Source organism: Carassius auratus, chromosome 13 (assembly GCF_003368295.1).
Source record: "Carassius auratus strain Wakin chromosome 13, ASM336829v1, whole genome shotgun sequence".
Taxonomy (NCBI): Eukaryota; Metazoa; Chordata; class Actinopteri; order Cypriniformes; family Cyprinidae; genus Carassius; species Carassius auratus.
The window spans coordinates 3,405,269-3,429,976 of NC_039255.1; the positions used below are offsets into that span (position 1 = coordinate 3,405,269).

Consider the following 24,708-nt stretch of genomic DNA (forward strand, 5'->3'; position numbering starts at 1 on the left):
AATTTATTTGACATTATTTTATTTCACAAATGGTTTATTATTTTTTTATTCATTATTTAATTTTATATTTTATGCAGGATAATTTTATTTACATTTCTTTATATATATATATATATATATAGTTTATATTACATTTTTTATTAATTTTATTCATCCATGCTTTAATACTATTTCATAATGTATTATTTTATTTGATTTAATTCATGGTTTTGTCTTGGGTAGTGTGTTTGTTACTTTGTGTGTGGTAAAGAGGCTGGTACAGATATATTTGTGTGTGTGTGTGTGTGTGTGTGTGAGGTAGCGGCCGGATGGCTGTGATTGTGTTTCCTGTGGATGTGTGTGTGTGTGTGTGTGGGAACAGTGCTCAGCAGGACAGTGAGAGCAGAGGTTAAAATGAACCTCTCTCTGTCTCAAGCAGTGTTCGGACACACATTCCCACCGTCACACTCGCTCACACTTAAACACACCACCTGAAGCTCAACTCCATGATTTACTCTTCATTTACTTTCCTTCATCACTAAATCATTTCAGATTTATGTGAAACACTGAAGTGCTGCTTTAAATTGAACTTTTGTGTGAAATGTACTAGCAGTTTCTGAGTGAAGAGTGTAGGGATGTTAACCAGTTAACCCTTTACCGACCGTTAAGAATTTTGAATGATTAACACAATCAGTCATTTATTTATTTATGTTCAGTAATTTATCCAAATATTTATAAAGGTTTGCTGCATGGTTAAAATATGATGCAAGTATTAAAAAAAATAGTTTTTTAGAGAGAAAAACAAGTCATTTAGGCTTATAATAAGTTGCATTTTACTATTTCATTCAGAAATAGATCTAAATGGAGATGCAAAATGTTTACAAACATTAAAATAAACACTGTAAACATAGCTGGGCTATTTTAGTTCCCCTCACTCTAAATTAAATTCTTTCAATTAACAGTATTTACAAAAGATCAAGAATTCAAATGGGCCTTTAAGAAGTTGTATCAACATTTGCTACAAGCCAAAATGAATTAATTTAGGCTTAAACTATCTGGAATCTGAGGGCGCAAACAAATCAAAACATTGAGAAAATCAACTTTAAACCATATTAGCATATTGCTAATAAAAAATTGGGTTTTGATATATATACGCTAGGAAATGTACAATATATCTTCATGAAACATGATCTTTACTTAATATCCCTTATGATTTTTGGCATAAAAGAAAAATTGATCATATTGACCCATACAATGTTTTTTTGACTATTGCTACAAATATACCCCAGAGACTTAAGACTGCTTTTGTGCTCCAGGGACACATTTTATTTCGATAATGAACAGGCTGCTTTGTCAACGTAACAAAGCTTAAAGGTCTTTGCACATAGAGTCTGAAAATTTTGCATGCGTTTTAAATTTTTTCGTATTCCCCATCCTCTCCTATCAAAATGCATGCTATGGATGCGAGAATGCACAAAACCAAACATGATCTGGATTTTTTAATGACTTTGTTAGTTTCGGAGGCAGTGCGTAAATTTGGGACAAAAACAAAAACAAATCTTAGTATTTTTAACATGTCACAGACACTTATCCTTTCTAATTTTAATTAAATTCTAATTGAAACAGTTTACGGTTAATAATCGGCTAACGAGCTTTGGCTGTCGATTGGGGAAAAATAACCCAAATGCAGATCCCTAGAAGAGTGTTATGATGTTGTTTGGTGGTTGCTATAATGTTTTTTAGCATTTTATCACAGACCAGACCAAAATGAAACGTTAAATTACATTGAAAAACCTCTTTGTCAATAAACTATGAAGTTTAAGGTATCATTCATGTCTGAAGCACATAGTTATGCACAAAAATTACATTTTAATTGTCTGTTCAGATCGTTTCAACTATAGTAATAATGATGCTTGCCTGTGCAAACACCACAAATTTATATAAAAAGTGTTTCAAAATTAATTAAACATGAAACATAAAAAATATAGATATTATAAAATAAATACAAATCAAATAAAGCATTTTCTGTGTTTTTATTTTCGTTTATTTTGTGCCATTCAGTTGTCTTTGAATAATATTTGTGTAATATGCATTTACTGTATATAAATACCAAAAATAAATTTTTCAATAATATGTATTAAAAATAACAATGAAGTAATACATTTTATTTAATTTTTTTTTACTTATTTCCATGTAGTCTCGTTCGAATGTCGATTTTGATGCCTGTGATAAATTTTTTTTTGATGTAATGACCTGGTCATGAAATTAAACCATTGCAAAGCCTTAAATTACATTGTTTTTGGCATGTTGCAGTGCATCAAGGAACAGATAAATAGGTTTTTTTGTGTGTAGCCAGACTTATTGAATGTGCAAAGAGATCTTGACATTCAACCAAACCTTTTTTTCCACATTTTGCTAGTCGAAGTTTCAGGTCTCATTTTCTAATCCAGGTTGTCTAGACCAGCTGGCTCTGGGGTCTTTATGAAAGATGCTCAATGAGTGTTGATGTATAGTAATGTATTGAGATCCATGGAGGCACGCTCATCGTCTGTCTTCTGTGTGTTCACCAGGAGCTCCACACTACAGAGAAGACGAAGCTGATCACACAGCTGGGAGACGCCAAGAACCTCATCGAGCAGCTGGAGCAGGACAAGGTGAGCGAGAAACAGGACACGCTTCGTTTCGCTCCTCAGAAGGGTTCAGCTATGTTGTGCGTCTGCCACAGGACGGTTTTTGAGCCAGCAGGAGTGGAAGTATAAATTCCACTGGCCCTCGAAGACAAAGATGAATTATCCCGGAAAGGCTTTTTAAAATGATCGGAACATTTTTTTTTTTCTAATTTGACATGTTTGTGTATAAAAGTAATAGTGGAGATAATGTATTGCTTATTATTTTAGGATAATGGTGGGTAAATTGACCAATTAAAATGTATATTTCTTTATAATAATTTTTTGTATATATATATATATATATATATATATATATATATATATATATATATATATATATATATATATATATTAGTGCTGTCAATCGATTAAAAAAAATTAACTAATTAATCGCACAATTTTTTAAAATTAATCGCAATTAAAAGACTGAAACTTTTTGGATATGTAAATGTAAAATGTAAATAATTAATGTAAACTCAAGACAAAGAAACTATTTAAATTCAAAATATGATTGTTTATTGGAATTTTTTTTAACTTGTAACACAGATTTTCTCATGTAAACAACATACCTGCAATAAACCATCAATATCCTCCAAATTAACTGTTGGCTTGAAAGCCATATTTATTACAGAAATAAAAACACAGGCATGTAAGTACCATTTGAATTTCAAAACAATCAATGCCAATAAAAAACAAAAATGATTTCCATGTTGAATTCTAAGTGGACTGCAAAAAAATTCCAAAGTATAGTCACTGCCAGTGCTTTAAGTGGGCCAGTACGCACTGGTACTCAGTACCGCCACTTCCAAATATAGCTCTTGAGCGTACCGCCACCTCTCCGTGCGCCCAGAACGTGCTTGTAGCGTACCGGTACGCTCATTTGGACATCTGTTTTAATAGAGGTTTTAATCTTTTACCTGCACTGCCGATTTTCAGAGCGCCCTTCACAATGCAAGCTTCCTAATTCATCCCACCCAGAGCAGAAACTACATTACCCATTCACCCTTAAGTTATACAAGTGAATAGCGCATGTGTCGCTTTCCCACTGTTAAGTGTCAACAACTCAACGTGGCCGGAGAAGGTGTGTGAAACTCGTTGTGAGTTATACTAAAGCAAAATCTTGAGTATTTATTGTCTGATAAACATTAAAAACTGTCTGCGGAGGTTGAGTCGTCCTGCAGCCCCCGCCGGCTGTTCATTGGCTGCAGCATCTTTTTTCTAAGTTCTAAAAAAATACCGTAGACGGCAAGGCACAAATTTAGATATTCATTTATCTGATTAATCTATAGCCTATGCACAAAGACAATATGATCTTTTTGTCCCCTTTTTGTTTTAAAGCTTGATGAAGAGAGAGAGCGCAAGTTGTTGCAGCTGAGGAGGACAGTGATGCACGCGCACAGGAGTGATTGACAGTTCGCGGCACTGTGTTCAAAAAATACTCCGCTACACAATTATTTCTTTATTTTCGTTTAAGCTTATTAACGTTAGCGTTACAGAAAGGTCTGATTTACGCACTGTTACAGTCATACAGTCATATTGTTTCTTGTGGCAGACTGAAGAGTAATCCGGCAGAGTTTTATACTGAAACTTTCCGTCTAAAAGTCCTTCCTTGGTCTTATCCATATTTCTTTGCACGTTGAACATACATAGGCCACAACTGGAAATAAAAAAAACTGCAACCGCGTTAATTGCGTTATTTTATTTTAACGCGTTAAATATTTCAAATTAATCGAATGCGTTAACGCGCTAATTTTGACAGCACTAATATATATATATATATATATATATATATATATATATATATATATATATATATATATATATAATATTATTATTTTATTATTATTATTGAAGTAATTATAATGAAATATTTAATATATATATATATATATATATATATATAATATATAGACCCATATTATTGGTTATTTGGCTGTATTAAATATTATTATTATTTAAATATATTAATGTTGAAAAATGAAATTTTTATATATAAATGAAATTTTTCACTGATAAAATTAAATAATTTATATCAATAACAATGTATACTTTAACAATTAAATCAATTGAAACAATATATTATTACAGATTTTTATTCATCTTGGTTGAAAGTTGATTTTGCACCCTGTGATCAAAAAATAGTCTTTGAGATGTCATCTAAGTGAAATATGTGATATATGGAGAGCTGTCTGTTTGCAACGGAGTTGTGATCAAATCAGTCATGTTTTGTTTAGCCTTTGACCTTCACTCTGCAGGATAGAGATCATTGCCACTTGGGTCATTGTATGGAATGTGAAGAGCACAAACAAACGTCAGAAGCAATTAGAGGTGCGTCCTCAAACTGAGAGCAGAACCTGCTGTACGGGGCGAGAACCTAGTTTGCAGGAACCTAGACATAATCAGTAGTGGATTTTGAAAAAATTAAAAAGTGGGCCGCAATACTGTGGTTTCGTTTTTCAAAATCACCATTCCTCCTAAACTCAAAGGAGCTTTGCATAAGGATCAGACCAGAAGATGAACATATTGACTGAAAATCTGGGATGAGTGCATTTAATTTTTGTGTGAACCACCCCTTTAAAACTCACCTATGGTCTCGTTCTGTAGGGAATGGTCATCGCAGAAACCAAGCGTCAGATGCACGAGACTTTGGAGATGAAGGAAGAGGAGATCGCTCAGCTGCGCTCCAGACTCCAGCAGACTATCACTCAGAAAGACGAGCTGCAGGAACAGAAAGAGAAATCAGAGAAAGCAGGTGAGTGAGACTATCTCCTCTCTCTGTTTCCCGCCCTTGTGTCTGCTTGTCATTAACTGCACTTCCTGTGACTCTTTCCTAGCGTTTGAAGAGCTGGAGCGAGCCCTCGGTGTGGCCCAGCGGGCGGAGGAGGCACGCCGCCAGATACAGCTGAGGATGGAGGAGCAGGTGAAGCAGGTGGAGAAAACCAGCGAGGAAGAGAGGAGAGGCTTGCAACAGGAGCTGACCAGAGTCAAACAGGAAGTGGTCACCATTATGAAGGTGTGTATTAGAAAACAAGGTCAGAAAGAGAGGGAAAATGTCTGTTTGTTCTGCAAAAAACTGTAAGAAGTCATTTTCTGTGTTAATAAAACATGCCATCTGTTGCTGTGTCTCTTATGGTTGTCCCTTCTTAGCATCAGTATTGTTTGAGAGCTACATCCTGTTACACACACTAGAGGATCTTGAGGAGACGCATTAATTTAGACACTAGAATCAAGAATAATCAAACCATTTTGTTTTGCATTTTAGTATGTTTCTTTTGCCATTTCTCTGTCCTCATTTGTAACTTGACCTGTTTAAAGTTATTTTGCCTGGAAAAGCAATTCATCCACTCACAGTGTCACATGCATCCTGAGAATTGTCTGGATGAGCGTTTAAATGTTCATTGCTGCACAGTTCCCATGAAGGCTGTGTGTTTTTATGGATTTGCACACCTTTAGTCTCTTCCTTTGTGCATTGGAGTATGATTGATTAACTGAAGGGCAGTAAATAAAAATGAACCAAATTGATGCCACATTTACAGCCCACCATTCTGCCTGCATGTATATGAGACAGGGCTTCATTTTTGACAAAGAAATGCAGTTCTGTTTCATTCATCAGGCCCCATAAGCCATGCTGTAACAAAGACACATGCAGTATGTCCTAATTTTTTACATTTTACCCCAAATAACCTGTCGCATATAATCACACATCCCAATGCAATCAGCATTATAACCCACACTCACAATCACCTTAATTTTTCCACATAGCATTTAATAAGGTGTTTTATATCCATGAGAAAATGTAAAATATACTGTTTAAATGTAAATTAATTAATCATTTCTGTTTTTCATACTTTGTAAAATAATTAAGTTGATTTCATATATATATATATATATATATATATATATATATATATATTATTTATTTTTTTTTATTATTTTTTTAATATTAAAGTGAGATTTTATGTAGTTGTTATTTTACTATTAATTGCATTTTGTGTATTTTTTTTTTTTTTTTTTAATAATATAACAATAAAATTGCCCATGAATAAAGCCTTTGATGCTGAAATGGCAAAAATAAAAATGAATAAAATTATAATTCCCCAACCTCTCAGACCGTTTAAATTAAGCAGGTTGTTTATGCTACTTTACATAACCTAGTTTTAACATATGGTCTAGATGGACTGGAAATAGTTTTAAATTGTGGACATTAGAGTATTAGTGTTTTAAAATGTCCATCAAACCTGACAAATGTTAATTTTTCTATGATTTATTTCTTTTTTTAGAAATCCTCAGAGGACAGGATTGCAGAAATGGAACGGTTACATTCAGAAGCTATGGCTAAAAAAGAACAGGAACTGAGTGCTCAGATCAAACAAGCAGTGGTATGCCTTAATTTTCATTTCAGTTGTAAACTATGATCAGTTCGTGCGAATATTAGCTATTTGTATGTAGGTGTTTGATAAGCTAATTTGCACCGATTCACTTTATTTACCAAAGGAACAGTGTCGTGAGGAATTGTTGCGATTGGCACAGGAAAAAGACCAGCAGGTGTCTCTTGCTCTGGAGGAGGCCGAGCTGCAGAAAGCTGTGATTCAGTCTGAAGGAGAAAACCAAGCCAAGGAACTACAGCTAGAGTTGGAGTCAGCCAAAACGGTGATTTAATCTGCCACCTTATCTAAGGATTGTTTAACATGATATCCTTATTGTAGTCGAATAGCCAAATGAACCCATAGATATGAAGCCATCATGCATGAGAACATGAATCCTTAAAATTGTCGTCTTTTTTTTTTTTAATACAGAGAATTCAAGAGCTTGAGAGTTGTCTAGGTAGCTTGGAGAAGGATCCTGGCAACTCGGATAAACTCTCTGTACAACTAGAAGAGCAGAGAAAGAAACATGAGGCTGATATAGCTGCTTTAGAAGAAGTACATAAGCAGGAGCTAGAAAAGACAAAGACAGAGCAGATAACAGTCCTTAATCAGCAGCGTGATGCTGCTGTGGAGGAGCTTGTGGAGAAACATAAAGCGGAAATTGAATCTATTCTGAAAGACAAGGAGGAACAGTTCCATTCTCATGTGGAAGACATGAACAAAAAGATGCTTGATAAACTGAGTGACAAACAAACTGAGATTGAGACCCTGTCTTCTGAGCTTAGTGAGCTACTAAATAGTAAACAACAGTTACAAGAGAGACTGTTAAATGTGGAGACTACCAGTGAAACTAAAAGACAAGATTTTGAGGAAAGACTAAAGGAAGAACGAGCAAAATATCAGGCTGAGATTGAAGATATGAAACAGAAAGAACAGTCGTGTGCAGGGGAGGAGAAAATGCTGAAAGACGAGATAAATCAGCTGAAGATTGTGTTGGAGGAGAAGGAAAAAATACTAGAGGAACATGTGCTTAGAGAAAAGACTTTGCAAAAAGGAAGTGCACAGTTCGAGGAGCTTCGACTCAGGGAACAGTCAAATAAAGAAGCTCTTGAGGAATCAAGATCTCAGATAAGCACACTTACAGAAGAACTCCAGCAAACCAAGAATCAAGTGAAAGATCTTGAGCAAACCCTTGAGGCAGTGCGCAATGATGGTCGGGAGAAAGAAGTGTATCTTGAGCAAAAGACAAGTGAACTTCAGGAAATAGTGCAGAAGATGGAGCAAGTCAAGAGGGAACTGTCTGAAAAAGAAAATCTGCATGCTGCAACCTGCAAAACTATGCAAGAGGAGCAAAACCGGTTGAGGAAGCAGCTGGAAGACCAGAAGAGTTCTCACGAGAAGAAACTTGAGAACATTAGGAAAGACATGGATTGCAAGCTGAAATCCCAGGAAAACAAGATGGAGAAGTTCAAGCAGAAAGCCAAGGAAGCGCAGGACAAGTTGAAGAAGCAGCTTCAGGATCAAGAGGAGAATGCCAAAGCAGAGTTATCCAAGAAAGCTCAAGAGATTGAATTGAAAGACCAGCAACTGAAGGAGAAGATCCTTGACATGGAGCAACCAAGCTCTGAGGGCCTCAGCAACGCCATGTCTGATTTGGAGGCCAATCACAAAGAACACTTAGTCAGGCTTCAGTTGACTCATAAACAAGAGCATGAAGATCTTATTCGTCGCTGGCAGGAGAAACTCAACCAGCTTGAGGAGGAGTTGCAAGAAAAACATGCTCAGTCTTTGCAAGAAAAAGCCCAAGAGTTGGAAGAGATCTCTCAGCTGCTTGTTGCCAGCAGGGAAGAAAAGGAACAGGTTATGAAAGACATCCAGAACCTCAGGGAGGAGCTTGCCATGAGGGAAACCACTGTGCAGAAACTACAGACAGAGCTCAGGGAGGCTGCAAGCAAGCTGGAAAGTTTATCTGAAGGGGAGGGTTTACTTACAAGACAAGTCGAAACCATGGAAAAGAATCTGAACCAGGCCTTGAATGAAAGAAACCATTTGCAGGACGAATTGAGAAAGGCTGAGGAATCTAATAAAAAGAAATTCCAGAGCATATCTGAAGAGTTGGTAAACACCCAGCAAAAGTTGAATATGCTTGAAACGTCCAAGTGTAAAGAGGGCGAGGATCTCCAGAGAACACTAGAAGAAAAAACTGCTGAACTCCAAAATAAAGAAAAAGAGTTCCAGACGCAATTGTGTGCCATCTCGAAGGAGTTTGTGCAGTGTTGTCAGGAAGCCCAGACTAAGTTGGATGGTTTTTCTGTTGAACTGTGTACGAAAGTTGAAGAACGCGTTGGGGAGTTACAACGCCGGGTGATAGATCATCAGAATAAGGTCATATATCTAAGAAATATTATCATGACGAAGGACAACAGAATTAGCACTTTAGAGAAAGAACTTCAGCAGACTTTGGATGAGAACCATAGTCTAAAGAGCTCTCTTGATGAGGTGACTCTTCAGTTTAGGGCAAGTTCAGAAACTCTTAAAGCCTTACAAACCGAAAGAGAGTCTCTGCAGTCCAATGCAGAGAATCATTCCCAAGTACTTTCTGAGAAAGACCTTCAAATCAAGCAGCTCTGTGAGGAAAAAGAACACGTATCAGGAAATCTCCAAGCAAATGTTTTGCAAATCAGCAATCTAGAATCAGTCATAAATGACTTGAAGACTCAGTTAGCAAGTAGCATAACCGAGAAAGAGCAAGCCATATCTCTGCTGAATCAGCAGCACAATGAGGACAAGGAAACGGTTAAATGCCAAATGGGAGAGATGGTGGAAAGGCTTGAGAAAGAGAAGACCTCGCTTCAAGAGCAGGTAGACTCACTTAGGAATAAGTTCTCTGAGCTGAAAAAGAAGTTCAGTCAGAGTCACAGCTCTGTTAAATCTCTTCAAGATAAAGTTGCAGACATGGAGAGGCAGATTGCTGAGAAGGACAACCAACTTCAGATGCTCACTGCTAGCATTGACAATCACTCCCTTACTAAGTCAGAAATGGACCAGGCTCTTACCGAGAAAGAACAAAGAGTTCATGCCTTGACCTCAGAGTTGGAAAGCTGCTCAAAGAAAGTTTGTGATCTGGAGGAGCAGCTAGAGTTGCGGACAAAAGAGCGAGAACAACTCACAGCCGATTTGCAGCAGCACTTTACCATTAGGGAGAGCGAAAAGATTGAGTTGATGAAGCAGGTCCAGGAAGCTCAGGACCAAAGCTCTCAAAATGGTGCCCTAATCCAGAAAACTGAGGAAAGTCTTCAATCTTTGAGGAAAGACATTGAAACAGCCAAGCAGGAACTAGAATCAAAACGAAATGACTTTGAGAGGGAGAAGGCTGAGATCCTGAGGGCGAAAGAAGAGGCTGTGAAGGCAGCCCAAGAAAAGGCGTCAGCTGAAACGACTGGTAAAGTATCTGAGTTGAAGAAGAAGGCAGAGCAAAAGATTGGCATGATTCGTAAGCAGCTGACGTCACAAATTGAGGAAAAGGAGCAGGCTATCAAAGACCTGCAGGAACAGTTGGAAGGCATAAAGCAAACCCAGACTGAAAAAGAAGAACGGATAAAGTCTCTAGAGGAAATTGAGAAAACAATGGAGGAGGCCAATGCAAAATTAAAGGAAGAGCATGAAAAGCATCTACAAGAATTGCTACAGAAAGAAAACAAGGAAAGACAGTCCTCTCTGCAAAACCTAGAAGATATGTATAAGGAGAAGCTTGCTGCTCTTCACAAAGACATGTCTGCAAAGGAGGAGCAATCTGCCACTTCTGCTAGAGAAACTTCTTTAAGACTTGGAGAGCTTGAGACCAAACTCTCGGAATCGAATGAGCAGATTGCAAATTACCAAACTGAGATAAGTCGCCTTAAAGCAGACCTGCTTGAACAGACAACTCAAGTGCAGGAGCTGCAGCAGACTTGCTCGGATCTTCAAGAACAGATCAAGGAGAAACTGATTGAAGAAGTTGAGGTGGAACATGTTTCTGAAGTTCAAACGATTTGCAATAGATTAGGAATGGAGCCTGCAATGCTAGCGGCCAAGGAAAACGTGGAAACTGTCGGGTACCAAGATGACTGGACAAGCCAAAAGGACTTGTTGGTAAAGGAATATGAGGAGAAGCTTCATGATTTGCAGCAGAGACTAGAAGAGAAAGAAAATCAACTAAAAGCACAACAGAGTTCAACTCAAGGAAACGGGGATACTGTTAATGAGTGCCTAATCAACAATACAAACACCTCAGAGAGTGATCTTCAGAGAAGGCTGGTAGAGGTTGAGAATGAAAAGCAGAAGCTTCACAAAGATTACACCAGACTAGTGAAAGACCTTCGGTCTCTAAGGAAAGAACATGAGAAGGATCTGGAATTCCTGAAAAAGGAAATGACAGAGGAAAGCGAAAAGAAGCTCAAGTAAGATGTGAAAATTTTAGAAACAGTTGAGGATAAGGATGCATATGTTATGTAACAGTATTCTTACCAGGTTTCATATGGTTGATCTTTTTTTAACAGGCTTGAAATTGAAGATATGGAAATGAAACAAAATTCCGCTCTTAAGCAGTTAATGAGGGAGTTCAACACCCAGATTGCCCTGAAAGAAAAGGAACTGGAAGGTTCAGTTAAGGAAACCATTGGTAAGAAGAATATATGTCTTATTTCTAGGAGTCTCCTAAAACTGTTTTAGGGCTCTACGGTACAAATGTACTGTTTATTGCTAATGCTACTATGGTAGTACTGTTTTACAGAAGACTAAGATGGGTATAATATAGAAGCCAATTTCTTAGACTGAATAAAAAATCAAAAAAGGTAATTGTGACTTTTTCACACAATTCTGACTTTTTTTTCAAGCAATTACGAGTTGACATCTCGCAGTTCTTCTCGTAGTTGGCAATAAAAAAAAAAGTCAGAATTGTGTGAAAAAGTCACAATTGTCAGAAGTCAGAATTGCATGATATAAACTCGCAATTCTGACTTTTACGCAGAATATAAGAATGAAATATATACTCACAATTGCGAGAAAATAAGTCAGATTTGCAAGATGTTAAGTCGCAATTGTGTGTTATAAAGTCAGAATTGCGAGATATAAACTCGCAGTTGCGAGTTATAAAGTCCAATTCTGAGGAAAAATTACTAGATTAATATCTGTCTACCAATTCTGACTTTATAACTTGCAGTTGTGTTATAAAGTCCGAATTGGTAGATATAAACGCGCAATTCTGAGGAAAATGTCAAAATTATGAGTAAATATTTTGAAATTTCGACTTTATTTCTTAGAATTCTGACTTTTTTCCTATGAATTTAAAGTATAAATCTCACATCTCTGAGAGTTGAAAGTTTATATCTCGCAATTCTGAATTCGTAATTGCTCACCCAAAAGTTAAAAATCTGGCAACATTGGTCCTCATTTATTTTATGTTATTTTTTTAAGGAGCATTGTGAACATTCGGCATGACATTTTTTGTATTCCAAAGAAGAAAGTAATTCTTACTGTTTTTGGAAATGTGAGGACATAAAAGACATTTTGGAGTCTAGTACTCCTTTGAGTGCAAAAAAATAAATGCTGAATAAAACCAAGTACTGATAGTCCTGGAAAGCATTGAGGACATAAACGACCTGTGTTTTCATAGTTGTTCACATTTGCTGATTTACTGGCGTCGGGAAATATGAGATAAGAAATTCATGATTTGTTTACCATGTGTTTTCAATCCTGCCATGTAATGCATTCAGTGTGGAACTTAGTGTTTTATACCACTAGTAACTCTGTGGTGACCTTCATGTATTCTTACTGTACTTTCCTGTTTATTTTTTCCTCACAGAGAAAGCTCAGGGTGTGGAAACCGAGCTTATAAATAACCATCGAGAAGAAGTCAGTCAACTTCAGAAAATAATCGCTCAGAAGGAAGAAGACCTGAACAAAACGGTTCAGCGTTACGAACAGGTCCTTCAGGTATGGCAAAATAACGCGAAACTGTAGCTTTTTTTTCATGCAATTGTGAGTTAATGGCCAGAAGATGCATTATACGTTCAACTTTATAGATAGACACAGGAAGAATTTTGCGAGGAGTTTATTGCTTTTGCCAAATTCCACCACATAAAATCAGTGAGTTCGGGTTTCAGCTAATAGTTTGTGTATCATCAGGAAACACTTACCTCAGTCAACTAGCACTTCAGACTCCGCCTAGAGCTGTAGGGAATGATGCAGGCCTTATGCTGCTTGCATCCATCCTAACAGAGAATTATGCTAACTGTTTGTGATATATCGAATTGTTTACCCATGCATTTTCAGACCCAAGTTTATTATCTGAAAACGAATACAGTATGGCAACACTGTAAAGGGGTTTGAAGAGAAAGGACACATTTGCTCAGAGTTTGTTCTCCCTGTAGAGTCGTGAGGTGGAGATGGGCGACCGCGTGTGTGAGGTGCAGAAGGAGTTAGAGGAGCTACAGCAGAGGAGTCTCAGTGGCCCTCAGGTACAGCACAGTTTACACACCATGTCCCGCCGGGAGCTAGTTATTTTTTGTGGTTTGTGTGGATATGCATGAAAATGAGAGTTGCCATGTTTAATTAAATGCAACTTTTATACTAATTTAATCATTTAAAAATAATGTCAAAAATATATTGGCTTTTAATGTTTTTAAGTTTATATTTATATATAAATGTGTGTATATGTTGTTGTATGTTAGAGAATGTGTTAATTTATATATAATACATGATAATAATAATATAATAACTGTATATAATAAAATATATTGGCTATTTTTTTAATTATATATTTATGTATATTTTATATATTTAGTGCGTATGTTTATATAAATTAGTTTCTATATAACAATAATCATATAATAATAATAAATTATAAATAATGCCATAGGAAAAGCCATAGTTAAAATAATAAATCTTATTTAAGATTTTTTTTTCTTTATATTTGCCATTAGCTTGCAGCATTAGTTTGCTCATGTTATATTTCATATTTGTTTAACTTTGACAATAAATTGAACATACAAAGTGATGTTTCCAATATAAATTTGATTTATAAATTAACTAACCATTGAACACATAATGATGGAAAACCCTTCAAATTTGGGCAAATTGTACGAAGGTCTTTCTTTATCAGCTTGTCTTTTCTTCTTTCTGTGTATCTTTGCATGTTTCTTGGTGTCAGACACCTATCCTGCTGCTCTTATTCTGACTAGAAATATATATATTTTTAGCATTAATTACTTTTTTGTGTTCCTCATTTGTCAGATAAAAGCATCTTAAGTTAATGGATATAAATGTAAGTCTCGGAATCAAAAAGTTGAAATGTCAAATCAGGTGCATGTGTTATCAGTGATGCATTTAATGGCATTAAATATTTATTTACCTAAAAAGTTAACCCAGACAGTCAAGTCTTACAATGCAGAGTCTCTCTCTCTCTAGTCACATAATAGACTTAATTTGCAGACTCTTAAGATTCAGTGTAATAGACTCAATCCAGTATAGGCCACAATAATTAATTTCCTTAGAAGCTTTGAAATGCGTCCCTGAGAAAGAGGCCTTAAACAGACAGTCTCTGTTCTCAATTTACCCCTCCGAGAGCATCCTTGCTTGGAAAGAGACAAAAAGTTGAGCCTTGTTCAGGATAAAGTGGTCCTCAAACACACACGCTCCACCTCATGCTACATTTTTACAGTCTGATCTCACAAGTTTGTTATGTGTTAATATTTGCTTAATTATGCAGTTGTGTGACCTGATGATTCTGTTTTGTGTTTCAGGGTCTTGACGAGTTAAAGGTACGGTTTTATTTTTATTTACTTTTTGCATGAAATCCCATGGACACTAACTGGTTGACTGTTGTAAGGACTGCTCAAAATAAAACATATCTCAGTAAGAAATTAAATATTTTTATTCTGCGGTGATGCATTAAATTGAGCAAAAGTGCCAGTTAAGAAAATTATAATGTTGCAATAGGTTTCCATTTCAAATAAATGCTGTTCTTTTAGACTTTTTTTATTAATCAAATCAAATTTACATAAAATTACTAAGCAGCACAACTGTTTTCAACACTGATGATAATCAGAAATGTTCCTTCAACAGCAAATCAGTATTTTAGATCATTGTACACTGAAGACTGAAGTAGTGATGCTGAAAATTCAGCTTTATTATTTGTAAATGTATACTTTTTTACTGTATTTTTTATCAAAGAAATGCAACCTTAATGAGCAGAAACATAAAAAAATCTTACTGTACCTCTCTAAATGTTGCTTTTACTTTTCATGTGTTTATATTTCTGACCTCTGGTCTTTCTCTCTATGTCCAATTAGGTTCAGCTTGCAGAAAAGACGACCATGCTGAGTGAAGCCAGGCTAAAAGAGCAGGAATACCACGACAGGGTAAGTGAAGACATATACTGATAGAAAGACAGAGAGCTTAGCTTGTTGTGTGTCTGTGCCACTAAACAGGAAGCTAGCTCTAAACATCGCTGACAGTTTAACTTACTTTAGCTTGCTCGGTCATGTTGTCCTGAATTAAGGAAACTGACCATAGAAGAAGCTAGAAATGCTTGCGTTTGCATGCTTAAGTTGCATATAGTGTGTTTTATCCCTAAGAAGTGTTAACAAATGATAGTGAAAGAATGAGAGGAGCATTTACCAACCGTCACATTCCTCCAGCTGTGTAAAACCGAAATGAGATTAGATTCATTACACCGCACATCTGTTTACTCTTATTTCAACTTTACAAACAGTTACAGCAAGAGCTCATGCTGTTTATCTCACCACACACGAATGCAAACTCACACGGGGAGGTGCACACACTGGACAAACCTTGAGTTTTATAATCCTCCTTCTCTCTGGGACAAACTAGTGATGACTTGTTTAGCCCTTGTGCTGTACAGAAAATCCTAACTTAATGACCGGTCTTTTAAAATTGCATGTAAGTCTTTCATTATGCTGTATTAAGACCATATCTTGGATTCAGTCTTTTAGTTAACTTGTTTTCTTTCAATTAGCAATTGTATTTATTTCTGGAACTGTTCGTAGACTTCTTTGATCTTAGTGAAAAAGGCGTGAGCTCCAGATCAACAAGGCCTACGATCTGTGAGTTCAAAGAAATAGAAATAATCATAATATTTGGTGATAAAATATCATAATGAGATTTATAAGCAAGGGTTTTTGTAGACAGATATCTTTTGACTAGGAGCACCACAAGTGCAACCAAAACGTACAAAAAAATCAACTTTTTGGGGAAGGCATTATATAAAGTGTGAGCACAGTCAATCAATTTAAGTCTAGTCTGATAATATTAAAATCCTGTCTAGTTCCTTTGGATAAAAGGGTCTGCCAAAGTCATTAATGTGCAATGTATAATGCAATCCAATTTCCTGTTAATTTCTAAAACCTAAAGATCAGTTTTGCACTATACGTGTAACTTTTTCTCTTTTTTTTTTTATCAGATTCATGCTCTAGAAGACAAACTAAGACGCTCCCATAAAACGGCAGTGGTGACTCACCTGGGAAGCTCTTATAGAGGTAAATAACCTTAACTGTTTTCAATTAAGATGGTTTTTGCATGCTATACTGTCTAGCTGTGGGCAAGCAGACCGATGTTTCTGAAGCCAGCTGTTATCCAGATGTTATTCACCGTCTTATTTATCTATTTGTAATGTGAATTTGGGGGTTTTAGCCACCTAGTGACTGTAAAATGCTTGTCAAGTATCTCCTGTAACTCCCAGAGGTTAATGAATGATGTGGCACACTGACCCTTGGCAGATAAACCTCACCTTTATTCTGACTAGCTCTGAGCGATCAGTCACCGCAGGAGAGCAGCGCTTCAACCCTGCTATCAATCACACACACATGTGGAGCTTAAACATATGGGGAGCTAGAGGAGAAAATCATCCCTGCTGGTGTCAAAGAGCTCCTCTCTGAATCCAATGCTTTTCACAGACCGTGTTTCGCCCCAGTTCCCACGAATGACCCCAGATTCAAGGAAAGATGTGCTGTGTCTTTAATGCTTGCAAGGTTTGGACAAGAGCAGCATCAGCATCGAAATAAAACCTTTTAATGTTCCTTGGTGGAATGAATGGCATATGGGTTTTGGATGTGAAAGGAAGAAAATGCAGACAAACTGTTTGTTTTCAGGTGCACCATTCATTTAATATTGTATTGTAAAACCTTTTTCATATATTTAAAGATACACTCTTATTTTTGTAATTTTAAGACGTATAATGTTGCAAAAGATTTCTATTTCAAACAAATGGTGTTCTTTTGAACTTTTTGTTCTTAAAAGAATCATGAAAAATAAAATGCATCAATATACACAAAAAATATGAAGCAGTGCAACAGGTTTTACCTTTGATAAATGTTTCTTGAGCAGCAAATCAGCATATTTCCATCATTTCTGAAGATCATGTGACACTGAAGACTGGATAAATGGTGCTGGAAATACAGCTGCGCATCACAGAAATAAATCACAATTTAATATATATTGAAATAGAAAACAGTAACTTGAAACTGTAATAATATTTCACAATATAATTGATTTTGAAAGCTTGAAATGTGGCTGTTTAAGGGACAAATTTTTAAAACCAGAAATTCTAATTAAGTTGAAGTGCTTTCAACTTTTTAAATCAACCTTTTTCTTTTTTCACAGAGATTGTTACAATGCATCCTGCAATTTCTTAATCTGCAAAATATACTTTCAATAGGCATCCTCTCTCCTTATAAACCAAATGAAATATTCTTCTGATTGTATTGCCAGATGAGTTTTTCCTTTGAATATATCCATCTGGCATGCAACTAAGCAAACTTCATACATAAACAAACCCATCCGTTGATCCTCTGTTCTTCAGTTTATCTGTGTGGCATCCAATTAAAGGGACAGTAGTCTTTCTGACTTTCTGATTAGTGATTCACAAGACACAAACTGCTTAAAAAACACCATAGAGCACTGAAATGACACTGTGATTTCTCTGCATTGATAGTATTTATGGATTTTGTTCATTATGCAGTCAACAGTTTAAGCATGTGCTAACAGCGGTCATAAACCAGTCCCTCTGTATCATCTAAACAGTGTTGTTCTGGAGATGAGAGCGCTCGGTGTGGCTCGTGTTACGTCCCTGTTGACCCAGACTGGGCTGATTTGGGGTCAGTCGGACAGGTCGGGTTATTTATTAGCCCCTCATTTCTCCATGCTTCTGATCAAAGGCCTGTTTGGGTTTCAGTGGCACCGTGAGTCCCAGCTCTCTCTGTCGGGCTGTCTGTTCCTGGACGTTCAGCCACCCTAGTGTCTTCAGCATGGGTTAAATGGGCTTTCCAGAGAGAGACACGGCTCCTGCTAATTGCCAGTCATTCACAGGTTTAATGAGGCGAGACGGCTGGCTGATCGGTTGTACCTCCTGTGTTGTTTGTGCACGCTAGATACTGTAATGCAAAAGTCAGTTTCACTTATAAAACTAATTGCTTGATGCTTACATCACTTCCATGTGACGTTACTGAAGATTAACTGCACATCTGGGGTGCTCGTGACGCTTATGATGTTTACCACATGTGCATATTCTTTTTAGCGAGAGCATGCACGCTATTGTTCAGAAATTTGGAGTTTGTAAGATTGTTTAAATGTTTTTGACAGAATCCAGGTTTCACCAAGACTGCATTTATTTGATGAAAAATACACTAAAATGTCAAATATTATAAGTTTAAAAAACATTTTTAATATTTTAATATAAAATGTCATTTATTCCTGTGATGCAATGCCGAATTTTCAATTTACTTTATTTTTGTTTTATTTTTTATTTTTATAAGAAATGGGAATTTTTGTGACTTTTTTTTGCATTTAATATTTTTGTCTTTTATGTGCAACTTTTACATCACTTTCCTTGAGATACAAAATTGTGTAATTCTCCCTAGTCATAAATGTTGAACTGGACTGGATAATTTTGTGTCGTTCGCTTTGCATCAGGTTTTCCGTCTTGCTTTTTTTTTTTTATATAACTCAAGTTGTTTTTTGTTCATTCACGGTCTCAGCGTCTCCTGTTCTGTTTCTGCTCTCACTTCTTTATCCATTAAAAGGAGAGTGGAAAACGGAAAGGCCCCCACCTCGACAGAGCCCAAGCTTCTTGTATTTAGCCACAATGCTGTCATTATAGTGCTCCAGCGTCTCCGTGAGCCGGCGCTCTTAACTACGGCCGCTGGAAGTGATTTACAGGCTGATTATTGCCTCGCAAAGGTCGTGGGTGTGTGTTTAATGAATCTATGAATTCGTGCTTATCTTATACATGTCAAAGAAAGATAAAAGTGTCCTCAATCTCCAGTGTAGCGTTCTAAAAGATTAACTCTTACTATCGCCCAAACTTCAGATTTGAAACAAAACCCTAAACTGTATTACATTTTGCATTTGTAGCAATGCACATATTTTCTCGTCTGATCTTATTTTCTATTTTTTACATCCTTTCTGACTGTATTGGTTCAACTGTTAGAAGATGAGTGTTTGGAGGATTTATAAGTTCTTCATCTGGCTGCTCTGGTTTTAATTGCGGCCCTGACAGAGCGGCGTTTAGCAGAACTGGAGTGAACCAGGGAACCGCTATCATTTTGTACAGACAGCAACTGTTTCCTCTTAAACCGAGCTTAATGTCTCTAGTTCTCTTCGATTCTCTGTGATAATGATTATGATGAATTTGCTGTTGGTTTGTCTCTACAGATATGTCACACAACAGTGTGGACCCCTTCACCCAGCCGACCGAATTAGAGTACCTCAGGAAGGTCTTGTTTGAGTACATGATGGGAAGAGAGACAAAGGTACATTTCTGTAACGAAAATCATGTTTATTTAAATAAAGCTAAAATAAAATATGACACTACATGGAAAACTTTAATGAAAATTGGAAAGAATGCTTTGGCCACTAGAAGTTAAATTGGTTGAGGTGCTAAAATTCTTAAAACCGAAATTAAATTAATAAAAGCTAAACCGAAATATTTGAAAAAATTAAACGAGAACCTGAAAATAAAAAAATAAAATCTAATGTAAAATATTAATAAATGCTAAACAAATACTCAATAAATAATAAGTAGTAGATAAATAATATTAAATAAACATTGACAAAAAATGTAGCTACTGCACATGTAGGATAAACCCATATTATCTTTCCCACAATGCACAGTTTCCACCACATAATAATGCCATTTGTTAGAGGAAGGATGCAGTAAAGAAGTGTGATGGGGAGTCCGGATGGAAGCCTGTAAAAAAACTCATTCCCATGAAAACTCCCAACAGCGGCGTTTTGTGTCCGTTTAGCAGGAATCTGGTCAGTTAAGCCAGGACTAATTAACAGCTCAGTTGATGCTGCCCTGAAGGCAGCGGGGTTCTCCCTCGCTGCTAATAAACAGTCGGTCCTTATGACATCACGAGAGGCCTTCCTGTCAGAGAGGAAGTCCGGCGGACGACCCGGAGGCTCCTTCTCATCACATGACCCACTGGTGCCTGTATCATTATAAGAGAGATGCTGAAGAGGACGGCTGCGCTGGTTCTGATTAGAGCCGTGTATGGCTGCAGGCTGATTACCCAGCATGCAGCAGATCATGAGCGTTTTGTCTTTGCCAGATGTAATTGCTCACAGAACAGTGCAGAGCAGCAGCTCCGCTAAAGATGGGCGGCAGCGTTGTTGTGGTTAACTAAAAATAAAAATATTCTAAATTAATTGAAATAAAGCTGAAAAAACTTGAATTTTAAAATAACAAAAAAATTAGTAAAACTGAAAGAAACTGAAATAAAACAAGCTGACATTGAAGTACTAAGATTATTAATACGTTTGTTGTGTGTGTGTGTGTATATATGTATATATATATATATATATATATATATATATATATATATATATATATATATGGATATGTGTGTGTGTGTATGAAATAAAATATATATAATAAATGAAATATTATATATATATATATATATATATATATATATATATATATATATATATAAGAACAAAACAATAATGAGAAAAGCATGTTCTAAAGTTAAACTTAATTTATATTATAGCATATAAACTACTAAAATGTGTATGTTTATATTTATACATTTATAAGCAATTTAATAAAAGTGATAAATGCTCATAAAATGACTAAACCTAAAATTAAATTAAATTAGAAAAGGGAATAAATACTACAACTGAATACAAATATTACTAAAATAACATTGAGGGTCTGTCTTCTGTAAAATAGTCGTAATTTCCATTCTGGTCCAACATTTCATGAAACTGTATGAACAGCTCTGTACATTCATGTAAAAACATGAGTGATGAACAAATACAATCATTTTAAAGACATAGTTCACCCCAAAAAAATTAAAATCTCTGATCTCCACTGACTCCCATAGTATTTTTCCTTGCTGTGGAAGTCAATAGGGACCATCAACTGTTTGTTTGCACACATTCTTACAAATATGAAGACCGTGAATAAATGATGACACAATTTCTATTTTGGAGTGAACTATCCCTTTAAGTTGTCATTTCTTGCTTTTATACTATAACATTAAATTTAGAATTTCAGTTTAATTTCTTCTTTTCTTCAGACAATGGCCAAGGTTTTAACATCCATGCTGAAGTTTCCTCCGGACCAGGCGCAGAAGCTTCTGGAGCATGAGGATTCCCGTGTGATGGTGAGCGTGTCTGTAGTATACAGAAGCAGCTGTGAGTTTAAGCGCAGGCTTCAAAGACTCTCCGTATGTTAACAAACCGGCTGAAACATGCATCCCAGATGTACAGCGCTGATGCACTGATGTTCATTCTGCAGTTCTTGGGCCTAGAGATGCTAAATGAAGCCCATATGTGTTTCTTATCAAATACTTGATGGTTTGTTATAAGGTTTCTCTTTCCTTTTCCAGTATTCCATTATGGATATAGGAGTGGATATAGTATCATCATATCAGAATTCCTGACATTTATTTACATTTCTCCAGTTGTTGAGTTGCTGCTTTGCTTTTTGTGAATCCACTCATTCACGAAATCACTAGATTTTTTTTCAAGTTTCGATTGTTTTAATTTAAGTCTCTCCTGTTCACCAAGGCTGCATTTATTTGTTCAAAGTAAATACAGTAAAAACTGAAATATTATTAAAATTTAAAATAACTGTTTTCTATTGTAATATAAAGTAAAATGTAATTTATTCCTGTGATGCACAGCTGTATTTTCAGCATCATTCTTCCAGTCTTCAGTGTCACATGATCTTCAGAAATCAGTATAATATGATGATTTACTGCTAAAAAAAAACAAAAAACATTTCTGGTTATTAACAGTGCTTTTGCATATTTTTGTGGAAACTGATACGTTTTCAGGATTCTTTGATTAATATACTTCAAAAGCTCCAATAATAAAAAATGTTGTACATTGTAAAATGTACTGTTTTGTGAAGGTTGTGCATGAGTCCCTTGTTTGTTCTGAACAGTTAAACTGAGAACTGTTCTTCAGAAAAACCCTTCAGGTCCTGCAGATTCTTCAGTTTTTCAGCATCTTTGCATATTTGAACCCTTTCCAGCAGGGACTTTATGATTTTGAGATACATCTTTTCACACTGAGGACTTTTGAGGCACTCAAACACAACTATTAAAAAAGATTCAAACGTTCACTGATGCTCCAGAAGGAAACAAGATGCATTAAGAGCTTGAAAACTTTTGGAATTTGAATATCAAGGTAAATTGTACTTAATTTGTGTTTAAGTACAAACATACAATTATCTTCTGTTGCTTACAACTAAATGAAAAATCAACAAAATAAGAAAAATTTGGCCATCTTCATCGTGTTCAACTCTTGATGCATCTTATTTCTGCATAGTAGCATCTCTCAAACTCCTTAGGAACAGCCTAGCAACACACAAGCATTGGAACGTTTTCTTTAACGATGTCTGTCTAGCTAATGAGTTGTCACATGTTTCTTCAGATGACGTCATGTTTTTGGTTGGTGATTTGTCTGTGTGTGTCTGAAGTAACTGGGCTTCTGTTCTCCATCTGTGTGTTTTACAGCCTTGGCTCCGGTAAGGTGGAACCAGATCTGTGTCTGAACCTGACTGACCGAACAACAGATTCTCCTGCTGCTGCTTCTGAGGGATGCTACTGACATGAAAGAGCCTGCTCTTCTTGTGTGTGTGTGTCTGTGTGTGTGTGTGTGTGTGTGTGTGCACAGGCATGCACAGTTAATGGTACAAGGGAACTTGGTTAGATTAATGAATTAAGAGAGAATATTCTTACATTTATAGCTTGTCAGAAATAATTTATTACGTGGATTTTTCTTGCTTTCTCTTTTTTTTTTGGGTGGACGGTTCTTCTTTTTTTAAAGCTGCATTTGTATGATTTAAGACTTGTGCAATAATTGTAAGGTTCGGTTTGTTTGATTTATCTCTTTTTCCTGTTTTTCAGTTTTAAGGTAAGATGAAATTACCCTTTAATTATCTACACAGCACATGTACGATATAAAGACACAGGCTCATAGTATGCTTAATGTTTACTATGTTTTTGTGTAACTTAATACTGTATTTTCGGGAAAATTTACTAGTTAGAACCACGCTTCATACTGTAAATAATCATTGTTGAAATAAAAGGCTATAAATCTCTGTCATATAGGGCACTTTGAGGCTGTTTATAAATTTTAAGACAACTAATAAAGTTTTATTTACACTACATTCAAATCCTCTCTTTTTCTGCATGCAGAAGCTCTGGTGACATTGCTGTATATTGCAGGTGTTAGAGAAGACTGGTTAAGCATCAGATTAATTCTCACTATAATATAATTACTGTTGTGTTGACCAAATAATGTTTAAATATGCAAAGATTTTGTACAAGAGATATTGTTCTGAATGAATACCATAATCATCTGCCATGATATTTACAGGGGCCACCAAAAACCATAAGCATTCAACTTTATCGTTATATTTTAGTGTCTGCATTCAGATGTGCTTCTGAGAATGAGCAAATTTGTATTATACTCTGAATATACAGTATGTATGTGTGTGTATAAATATGTATATATAGTTTAATACACAGCAGAATATATAACTTAAAAAAAAACAATCACCATTTTAGTATCCGTATTAAAATGCTTAAAAAATGTTCATATATATATATACATGCGAACTGACTCAAATGATTCGCGAACCCGCTCCGAACTATCGAATTGATTCAAATGATCCGCGATCCCGCTCCGAACACCCAAACTGACTCAAATGATTCGCGATTCCGCTACGAACTCCCGAACTGATTCAAATGATTCGCGATCCCGCTACGAACTCCCGAACTGATTCAAATGATTCGCGATCCCGCTACGAACTCCCGAACTGATTCAAATGATTCGCGATCCCGCTACGAACTCCCGAACTGATTCAAATGATTCGCGATCCCGCTACGAACTCCCGAACTGATTCAAATGATTCGCGATCCCGCTACGAACTCCCGAACTGATTCAAATGATTCGCAATCCCCAAACTGACTCGCGAATCCGCTTTGAACTCCCGAACTGACTCAAATGATTCGCGAACCCCCTCCGAACTCCCAAACTGATTCAAATGATTTGTGATCCCCAAACTCTTATAATTTACAAAGTATTAATATACTGTAATATTTTTGTTGTTGCTATAAAAACAGACTTAAGCCATCAATAGCCTTTAAAATGGCTTAAAATGTATTATATAAAAAAAA

The 24,708-nt window shown here is 36.0% G+C and overlaps 1 protein-coding gene across 5 annotated transcripts in view; it reads left to right on the top strand.

Moving 5' to 3' along the window:
* Positions 1-23,694, top strand: part of golga4 (golgin A4) — a 38,001-nt gene extending 14,307 nt beyond the window's left edge. For all 5 annotated transcript variants that reach the window (XM_026277836.1, XM_026277838.1, XM_026277837.1 and 2 more), the window contains 15 exons: positions 2,550-2,633; positions 5,253-5,400; positions 5,483-5,661; positions 6,929-7,027; positions 7,143-7,298; positions 7,445-11,454; positions 11,554-11,675; positions 12,858-12,988; positions 13,426-13,512; positions 14,797-14,814; positions 15,346-15,414; positions 16,476-16,551; positions 19,724-19,821; positions 21,595-21,681; positions 23,041-23,694. In XM_026277836.1, the coding sequence (XP_026133621.1) occupies positions 2,550-2,633; positions 5,253-5,400; positions 5,483-5,661; positions 6,929-7,027; positions 7,143-7,298; positions 7,445-11,454; positions 11,554-11,675; positions 12,858-12,988; positions 13,426-13,512; positions 14,797-14,814; positions 15,346-15,414; positions 16,476-16,551; positions 19,724-19,821; positions 21,595-21,681; positions 23,041-23,055 (5,379 nt within the window). In that variant the 3' untranslated portion in view covers positions 23,056-23,694. The remainder of the gene's footprint in view (positions 1-2,549; positions 2,634-5,252; positions 5,401-5,482; positions 5,662-6,928; positions 7,028-7,142; positions 7,299-7,444; positions 11,455-11,553; positions 11,676-12,857; positions 12,989-13,425; positions 13,513-14,796; positions 14,815-15,345; positions 15,415-16,475; positions 16,552-19,723; positions 19,822-21,594; positions 21,682-23,040) is intronic.
* Positions 23,695-24,708: the final 1,014 nt, after the last annotated feature.